Source organism: Chiloscyllium plagiosum, unplaced genomic scaffold, assembly GCF_037043375.1.
Source record: "Chiloscyllium plagiosum isolate Xiang-an unplaced genomic scaffold, Cpla_swu_hap1 HiC_scaffold_16, whole genome shotgun sequence".
NCBI lineage: Eukaryota > Metazoa > Chordata > Chondrichthyes > Orectolobiformes > Hemiscylliidae > Chiloscyllium > Chiloscyllium plagiosum.
In genome coordinates this window covers 51,779,989-51,789,948 of record NW_028270154.1, presented here as the reverse complement: position 1 = coordinate 51,789,948, position 9,960 = coordinate 51,779,989, and the positions used below count along the sequence as shown (strand labels likewise).

The 9,960-nt window shown below is 39.0% G+C and overlaps 1 protein-coding gene across 2 annotated transcripts; it reads right to left on the bottom strand.

Moving 5' to 3' along the window:
* Positions 1 to 412: 412 nt before the first annotated feature.
* Positions 413 to 4,361, bottom strand: adirf (adipogenesis regulatory factor). Of its 2 annotated transcripts, none has more exons than XM_087995377.1 (3): positions 4,215 to 4,361; positions 4,050 to 4,112; positions 413 to 2,119 (listed from the first exon to the last, which is right to left on the bottom strand). In XM_087995377.1, the coding sequence occupies exons 1-3, from the start codon at positions 4,291 to 4,293 to the stop codon at positions 2,016 to 2,018; spliced, it is 246 nt and encodes an 81-aa protein (XP_087851503.1). In that variant the 5' UTR covers positions 4,294 to 4,361; the 3' UTR covers positions 413 to 2,015. The 2 variants fall into 2 exon arrangements, with proteins under 2 accessions (XP_087851503.1, XP_087851502.1); XM_087995376.1 differs by having other exon boundaries at positions 4,050 to 4,136; positions 4,215 to 4,352.
* Between the last annotated feature and the right edge of the window lie 5,599 nt (positions 4,362 to 9,960).

Below are 9,960 nucleotides of genomic sequence, written 5' to 3'. Positions count from 1 at the left end.
GCTCACTACCTATTTTGCATTCCATTTCAGACTTTTGTGTTGTTTTCCAGCTAACACTGTTTCTTGTCTGGAACAGATGGGAATGTTCTTAAGAAGATGTATTTATGACTAAGTTTTGGCACCATTAGTATTAGTATGTCAATATACACCCAAACTCAGTGATTCCTTTTGCATGTTCACCCTCCACCAACTCCCAACCCTTTTGACCCAATAGCACCACCATTCCCCATCAAATCATCAAACAGTATTATCAACACTCATTGTATAAAAATATATAAAATCAAATTTGTATCTGTTCATCCTAAATCTTAAAAGTTTTAATTGCAGCTTCAAACATAAGACGCCTTATAATAAATATTCATTGTAATTCTTAAATTGTGGATGATGTTTAGAAACACTTTAGGCACAACAGTTCCAACTTATAATTTATTACAAATAGCCATAAATAGATCAGTAATTTACAGGTAGATTTATCTAATTACAGTAATAAACAAAATATGAAATATCAATGATAAATTTTAAGTTGAAATTACTATTTTAACAATTATTGATGAGAAGGAGGAAACTGTTCATCAAGGTATTTGAGGAAATAACTGTTGAAAAACTAAAATCAAATATTAGTGAAATGATTTGGTAGACCATTAGCTATCTGTACTGGTGAATTTTAACAATTTTGACAAATCCTTCATCAGGAGGCTTTATTTCATTTTTCAGATTTTAATTGTAAAAACGTTAACTTTAAAGTAAGGCATTATCCCACAGATAATATCTTATGTAATTGCAATTATAACATTAATCAAAAGTGAAATTAGCAACTCAGTGCAATCTAACAGTCATGGATGATATTTTGGTCAATTATTAACAATGGCATCATGCAATTTCAGCCTATTCCCGTGCATATGTACATTTTGGATTGACAGAATCTAATCTGGTTCACTATCAAGTGTAAAATTCAATCATCATCTTAATATGCTGTCATCTCAATGTATAATGTAGTATGTTTTGGCACCTGTAACATTTAGTTAGCTGTTATTTATAAATATATTGTGGTTTGTTCAGGGTCAGTAGCTGAATGGGCTTTTCCCATTCCACTTTTTCTTGTATTCCTACAATGAGATTAGATGAGGTTACGTTTGAAAGTGCAATTTTTTTTTGTTCCAGACAAGAAATATTCCTTATTTTGATCAGCAAAAGTACATTGTTTGAAATTAGGTAAAATATTACCTTTCATTAAAAAATGAAAATTACTAAAAACCCCTGTACCTTGTGAACCATTTACTTTCGAAAGAAGAAGTATGATTCAACACATTTTTGGAAATAATATTTATCTAAGTCAGTACAAAAAAAAAATCACATGCAAAATTATTATGTACCTCTCTATTTTAAATCTTGATGAGCTTACAATGTTCTCTTCTAGTTGTTATGGACTTTATTGTACAGTTTTTGTTTAGCATGAAATGCTTCTTCTATATTCACTTTTATTCCTTTGTGAAGGTTTCCTCTGTGACACTTTAGAGAATTACATGTACAGCTGCAAGGAAAGACTTAATGGTATATAAAGGGATCATATAATTTAAAATGTTTTGTATTAGTCCATTATTTAGGCTCTCATATTGAATTCTGAAGTTCCTATTTGAATATGTTTGCACGTTTTGACATTATAGCTCCTGTCAGACATTGGCATTTATCTAATTTCTCCTATATATTTTAAATATGAAAGTGTGAGTTTGTTTTATTCTGCCAAATAACAAATATAATAAAACCCTAAAATATTGAATTATACTTAAAATTATTTGTGACAGTCATCATCCAGACTAAGATGTAAGACAAAGCAGCATTGTAATTCTAACTGCCAGACTCATCTATGAATCCTGAATTTGGACTTCATTAGAAATTGTATTCTACTTTCTATTCACTTTTGCAGTTCTAAATATTATTGCTAATAAAAGTCACTGGGAAGAATTAGATGGCAGTAAGTCTGAAAGTTCTAAGATTTGCACAACACAGGAAAGACTTCATTTCTGCATAAGCCTCTGCCCGAAACCTTTGATACTGTCCTGTGCTTTGGAAGCAACAGAGTTGATAGCAGTTTGTGTTTGTTTCGATGCTTCTTCAGTAGCTATGGACATATACAAAAACAAAAATAAGTGAGTAGCATTGAAAACCCCATAGTCAAGACCATGTCCTCCTATATCAACTGACTTTGTTAAGGCTTCCATGAGAGCTGAATGAGTAACTGAACCCACAAGTTAAATCAATGCTATGTGCTAAATTGTCTCACTATAACTGTCCTTCAGAGTGTAATGGCTCCTGGTTTATGCAGGAATGACCAGGGTAACCACAGCTGATAATGATCATCTGATTGTTGATAGAGGTACATGTGAGAGCTCTTGTGGTGCTGTGTCTGTGTCTCTGCCTTTGAACCAGGAGGTCTGAGTTCAAGTCCCACCTGCTCCAGAATGTGCAAAGCATCTCTGAAGGGGTTCATTCATAATATAGATATGGAAGTTGTAGAGATTAGAATGAGGGCCTGATGACAGTGAGATCCCTGATTGGGGATGTTAAACTGGAGCCAATCAGGGAGCACTGGCTGCCAAATATACAAAGGAGATTCAGAGAGAATCCTCACTCTAAGGACTGGCTCTGAGCTAGCTAGTCAGAGTCCATGTACTGTGCACCATGCTGAATGGTGACAGAATACTGGCTTCTGTGCAGTTATTTCAGAAATGCATGTGAAAGGGCTATTGAGGCACAACTGTAGTGTCCTTACCTCTGAGCCAGGAGGCTAGGTTCAAATTCCAGATTTGTGCAATGACATTTCTAAAAATGTTGATTAGACATTTTCTGCAAGTGTGTGTGAGATTAGATGAGGGTGCAATCAGACCTTATTCTGAAGAACACTAACCTATCATATTACTTAGTCAAGGCTCTGAGGATGATAGACCAATGCATGTGATATTAACTTATTCATGTTATTTCCTTTTCTTAATAACTACATATTTACCAGAAACAACTAATAGTCCAAAAGGTAGTAATACCAAAGGAATCAGCAAAAGTTCAGAAAAAATTTGATGGCATTGCCTACCAAACATGATGACATATTGGCGAAGACAAAATAAAACGTTTGGTCAGAAAATGTGTTAAAAAGGGAAAAAAATTGGGATTTTGTATTTATTACATAGTTTTGATGCTGGTTTAACGATCATACTTATAGAACACCTATTTTAAATTTAAAAATCAACATAATTTAAGAATATTGCCAACAAGAGTTCAGGTCTACATCATTTAATAAAATAAACAATGAATTTAATTAAACAATTAATATTCCCAGCATTTCATTGACAAGGTCAAGATTGATGTAAGGAGTATATCTCTCCCCATTGACCCTCACATTAAAATTATGACATGACAGTTCTATATTCATAAGACTAAAATTTGTTGACATCTCTGATAAAGAAATGTTGTTAGGATTCTTTAAGGCCAAACAGGAAGTTAAATCTTAAATCATTACTAGTAAAACATTCAATACAAAATTAAGCTGTACAATTAAACTAAGTCATTTAAGGTAAGACCAAAGCAAAATACTGTGAATATTGAAATAAAAGCAAGAAGAAATACTTGAAATGCTCAGTTAAGTCAGGCAGCATCTGTGAAGAAAGAAACAAAGGTAACATTTCAGGGCAAATCTCATTGAGCTGAAGCATTACTTCTTCCTTACAAATGCTGCCTGATTTACTGAGTATTTCCAGTACTTTCTGTTATAATTCTATAATAAGCTAACTGTAAATTAAAAGGGATGCATTAAAATATTTGTAAGCTATGTTGCAAATACAGAACTATGTTTCAAAACTTGTAAAAAACTGATGTATTTATGGTATTTAGAGGACTTTATGGTTTTAAATTACCATTTCTGATAAATTTTCTGATTTTTTTTGTATCTCATGGAAGAGCTGAATATTTCAAAGAACATTTTACCCTGCATTTCTACTTTTCAACGTTTGTGAAAGATTGAGTTGTCAAACAGTGGAGAGCTCAGTTCTCTGAGATACCTGTTTTAGTAGTTTCCTTGGATGATTCAGCCACTTGTTGAACGGCCTCTTGAGCTGCCTGCACTAAAAGGTGAGGAAAAAGTTTAACTTTAAAAAGAAGTAACATGATTATACTCTCTGAGATTCCACGTGAATCCCCTCCATTTTGTTTGTCTAGTTACTAACCTGTTGTGTCTGCCATTCCCTTTGCAGCTGTCTGTGTTGTGTTCTTCAGCTCTTCAAATGATTTTTTCATTGATGTCATATTATTCTGTTCTCTCCTGCTGTATTGCTTTCAATGAACTAGCAGCAACTACACATGAGAATTTGTTTTGGTGCAAGGGGTTTAATAGTTTTGCACTGAATGCCCCAAGGCAGAAATCTGACATGGCTATACAAGCCATGATTAGTGATGCAGTTTTCTTTGAAAAGAGTGAGATTAATGGAATGTTCGGTAAGGGCAGTTTAGGCGTGTGTTTATTTATCACCATTTGCAAACGAATGCACTTTTAAATGGGGCTGCTGATTCAGCGGTTTACAGTAGTGTTTGAGCTCATGATGTGAAGCAAATTGCCAATGAAGTGGCATAATCTGAACCTTAAATGGCACAGTCTGAAAAAGACAGCTGCTGCAATTGCTGGATCGAGTTGAGCTGTTCACACTCACTAAGTGAGTACTGTGAAGTTTGAGCTTGTAGTGAACTGTACCAAGTGGTAAGCCTATTTGTAAAAGCAGCAGAGGTTAATGGTTTGGTCCTTTTACAAAGGATTGTGTACACTTTCTTTTTCTCAGAGTTGGTCTTTGATATCGTACTGTTGTATTGAAGAAGATATTAACGTGAACTTTTATTTGAGAGTACGCTTACTCATGGGTGGACTTGTAACCTAGCAGCAAAATTGTTCACTTTCCAATGCTATTTTTCATGCATTCACATTTTATTACTGGCTGTTGTTCAAGTTTTGCAGTCAGAATATCTAATGGGTTGTTATCCATTTCTGACTGGATTGCAAACTGATGGTCCCATCATGGAGAAAGGGGCAGCTTTGCCATCTCCTACTGAGCCTGTCAAGTTCAGCCAGAATGTGAGTCCAGAACTATTGTTTGACCCTGAACTCAGCTTCATATTTAGTCAGTTATTAAAAGCAATGCCTTCTAACTCTGTAATATTGCTTAATCTACTTTGTTAACAAAACCTAATGCTGTGCTTTCAACAGCTCAAGGTTCATATGAATTAACACTTTCCTTGCAGCTTCCCTGTTTCATTCCCCCACAAGCTTTTGTTTATGTAAAATGCTGCAGCCCACATTCACACATGCACCAGACCCTGCACTTACATTATTATAGTCTCCCTAAATATCATTCTTTCCAAGTATACCAGAAAATTGACTGCAATGTTTTTGCCCTGGCTTTCAGATTTCTCCATTCTGTAGCTCATTTTACCTCCATGAGTTTATTTGGCTTATCTCACTACATTCTATTATATTTCTCCTTGTTGTTTTGAGTTCATTCATGGAATGTAACCACAGCTGGCAAGGCTAAAATGTATTACTCATTTCTAATTGTCTTCGAGAACAACCTTCATGAACTACTGTAGCCTATATGGTGTCGGTCTAACTATAATGCTGTTAGATGGCAAGCTTTTTTTGCCCTAAACGTCGATTTTGCTGCTCGTCGGATGCTGCCTGAATTGCTGTGCTCTTCCAGCACCACTGATCCAGAATCTGGTTTCCAGCATCTGTAGTCATTGTTTTTACCTTTAAGCTCCCATTTCAACCAAGGATAATGAAAAGATATACGAGGAAAAGATGAGATATTTAAAGCCAGAATGGTACGTGACTTGGAGCGGTACTTGTCATTACACATTTCCAATTATCTGCTGCCCTTGTCCATCTAAGTGGTAGAGGTCATTGGTTTGGAAAGTGCTGTCAATAAAACTTTGCCAGGGGACTGATTTATTAATACTCTGATTTGCTCAGATGTTGAGAAGGAGAATTAAAAATGATCTGGAATATTCAGTTCTGACCTGCTTTAAGAAGGCAGAATCTTTCGTTCCCTCTGCTAATGTGCATAGAGGTAGGAAGGACATTGAACTTGACAGAATGGCGGTGCACCCAAACCTCACCACCTGCCCACTTCTATGACTGGGAAGGCCAATAGTTGACCTTTCTGTTCCATTGTTAATTGTAGTCCTTAGTAAAGGTAACAACATCATTGTCCCACTTACCCCTGTGGGTCACTACATCTCAGGCAAAGGCAGATGTTGAGAAGGAGAGTCCTTCATGGTAACTTCAGCCACAACAGCAATTGAACCCACAATGTTAGCATTACTGTACTTTACAAACCAGCTGTTCAGTACACTCAACTAATCAATTCCTAAGTCAATTAATGACCACTTAAGGGCCTTGACTCAGTAACACTGGGACTAGACAAATTGCAGGCAGGCCTGATGCCAAGCAGCAAGCACAACAACTCAAGTCATTTCTGGAGGTGTGCTCTTGAACAAGGTGTTCAGCAACTGGTTGAGGGACTTGACATTAGGATAGCAGGGCCCATTGAAAGCCACCATCCTGCCCTTGATGCTGAAAAGCTCTGCATCATGATTCCCCACTATATCACATTACTTACCCGTGCTCTGTGTCACTCTTCAGCCAGCAAGAGAGACTTTCAATTCCTCAACATGAATCTACCCATCACTGCAGTAAAGATCCAGTTAAATTGCTGGTCAATGTTAACTCCCAGAATATTGATGACTGAGGTTTCAGCCATGGTAATACTGTTGAATGTCACAAGGATTATTTCCTTTTGGAACTAATCATTGCCTGGTATTGGTATGGCGTGAATTTTAGTTATGCCACTTATCAACCCAAGCCTTAATGTCAACTACATTTCTTTGCATGACTGTAATGAGTATCTGAGGAGTTGTGATTGGTATTGAACAGTGTCTTTGAGGAGAAAGTGAGGTCTGCAGATGCTGGAGATCAGAGCTGGAAATGTGTTGCTGGAAAAGCGCAGCAGGTCAAGCAGCATCCAGGGAACAGGAGAATCGACGTTTCGGGCATAAGCCCTTCTTCAGGAATTCCAGCATTGAACAGTGTCTACCCATCACTGAATATTTGCACTTATGACCTTATAATGAATGGAAGAACATTCAGGAAGCAGATGATGATGGTTGGGTTTAGGGCACTGTCCTGAAGAATCCTGCAGTGATGTTCTGGGGATGTGATGATTGGCATCAGCAACCACAGCCATCATCTGTTTTGTTAAGTGTAAGTCACAGAGAGGGGGACTTATCCTTTATTTCCATAATTTCACTTGGGTCCTTGATACCACATTAGTTCAACTGTTGTATTGTTGTAAAAGAAGCCACTTCGGATTTTAGATTTATTTCTTGTTTAGATGCAAGACTGAAATCAGATCTGAAGCAAAGTGGTTCGAGCAAAACCAAAACTGAACATGAGTAAGTGGTTTATTGGTGTGTAAGTGTCGCTTGAATATATTTTAAATAAGAGTTTCTTGGATTTGACTCAGTAACACTGGGATTAGACAAATTGCAACCAAAAAAGAGAAAATGCTGGAAAATCTCAGCAAGTCTGGCAGCATCTGTAAGGAAAGAAAAGAGCTGACGTTTCGAGTCTAATTGACACTTTGTCAAAGTTAAAAAAGAGAGAAATAGGGAGGTATTTATACGAAGAAGGGCTTATGCCCGAAACGTCGATTCTCCTGCTCCTTGGATGCTGCCTGACCTGCTGCGCTTTTCCAGCAACACATTTTCAGCTCTGATCTCCAGCATCTGCAGACCTCACTATCTCCCCAGGTATTTATACGAGGCTGAGAGAAGGTGAGTCATGGCTCCAGAAGCAAAGGTAGCAATAAAGAGGTGATAATGACAGTGCAGAGACAGATTATGAGGAGATTAGGAGCTGTGAATGACCAAGGCTGAAGCCGGTGCTATGTGACAAAATATGTGGGGGATGGGGGGGGGGATGGGTGAAGCAGCAGCAAAATGGAAAACAGGGGAGAAGGGTAGCAAAGGGGGAAGAGGAGAGGGAAACGATGATGAGAGAGTGGGGAGCGAGAGAAAGAGAGACAATCAAGAAATAAGAGGTACAGAATAGTGAAAGAAATATATATTTAAAAAAATTAATAAAATAAAATTACGGACCAGAATGAAAACAGAGGGGTCGAGATGGGATAATCATCTGTAGTTGTTGAATTCAATGTTGAGACCGGCAGGCTGTAAGGTGCCTAGTCGGAAGATGAGATGATGTTCCTCCAGTTTGCGTTGAGCTTCATTGGAACATTGCAGCAGGCCAAGGACAGACATGTGGGCATGGGAGCAGGATTGTGTGTTGAAGTGGCAAGCCATGGGAAAGTCTGCGACCTGATTGCGTGCTCATCAAAGCGATCACCCAGTCAGCATTTTGTCTGTCCAATATAGAGGAGACCACATTGGGAGCAACGAATGCAATAGACCAAATTGAAAGGGGTACAAAGGGGTACAAGTGAAATGCTGCTTAATCTGAAACCGAGTGTTTGGGGCCTTGGATGGTGAGCATGGAAGAGGTAAAGGTGCAGGTGTTGCATCTTCTGCGATTGCATGGGAAGGTGCTGTGTGTGATGGGAGAGGTGTTAGGTGTGATGGAAGAGTGGACTAGCTTGTCCCAGAGGGAATGATCTCCGTGGAATGCAGACAGGGGGAGGGAAGGGAAGATGTGTTTAGTCTTTCTGTTTCCATTTCCAGCAATAGTCTATCCACTAATATCCATTACAAGCCCACTGCTATCTGGACTCCAGCTCTTCTCACCCCACGTCCTGTAAGGACTTTATCCCTTTCTCTCAGCTCCTTTGCCTCCGCCGTATTTGTTCCGATGAGGCCACTTTCCAAAGTGGTGCTCTTAATATGTGCTCCTTCTTCTCTAACCATGGCTTCCCACCTACAGTTGTAGACAGGGCTCTCGACAGCATGCGGTCCATCTCCCGCACCACGACCCTACCTCCCCTCCCAGAACAAGGATAGGGTCTCTCTTGATCTCACCTTTCACCCCACCATCCTTCACATGCAAAGAATAATCCTCCGCCATTTTCACCAACTCGAACATGATGCCACCACTAAACACATCTTCCCTTCACTCCCCCAGTCTGCATTCCGCAGAGATCGTTCCCTCTGGGACAAGCTAGTCCACTCTTCCATCACACCCAACACCTCTCCCATCACACACGGCACCTTCCCATGCAAACGCAGAAGGTGCAACACCTGCACCTTTACCTCTTCCATGCTCACCATCCAAGGCCCCAAACACTCATTTCAGATTAAGTAGCGTTTCACTTGTACCCCTTTCAATTTGGTCTATTGCATTTGTTGCTCCCAATGTGGTCTCCTCTATATTGGAGAGACAAAACACCGACTGGGCGATTGCTTTACTGAGCACCTTCAGTCTGTATGCAATCAGGTCCTGGACCTTCCTGTGGCTTGCCACTTCAACACCCAATCCTGCTCCCATGCCCACATGTCTGTCCTTGGCCTGCTGCAATGTTCCAGTGAAGCTCAACGCAAACTGGAGGAACAGCATCTCATCTTCCGACTAGGCCCGTTACAGCCTGTCGGTCTCAACATTGAATTCAACAACTTCAGATGATTATCCCATCTCGACCTCTCTGTTTTCATTCTGCTCCGTAATTTTATTTTATTTATTTTTTCTTTATATATTTTTTTCACTGTTCTGTACCTCTTATTTCTTGACTGTCTCTCTTTCTCTCGCTCCCCACTCTCTCATCACCTTTTTCCTCTCCTCTTCCTCCTTTGCTACCCTTCTCCTCTGTTTCCCATTTTGCCTCTGCTTTACCCATCCCCCCATCCCCCACATATTTTGTCACATAGCACTGGCTTCAGCCTTGGTCATTCACAGCTCCTAATCTCCCTATAATCTCTCTA

Bases quoted from the DNA above. Each gene is read 5' to 3' on its own strand.
- adirf (XM_087995376.1), bottom strand. From the start codon at position 4,293: ATGACATCAATGAAAAAATCATTTGAAGAGCTGAAGAACACAACACAG. The intron at 4,137-4,214 runs GTTAGTAACTAG...TTCTTTTTAAAG, and splicing joins GGGAATGGCAGACACAACAG to TTAAACTTTTTCCTCACCTT. The intron at 2,120-4,049 runs GTATCTCAGAGA...ATATGTCCATAG, and splicing joins CAAGGAAACTACTAAAACAG to CTACTGAAGAAGCATCGAAA.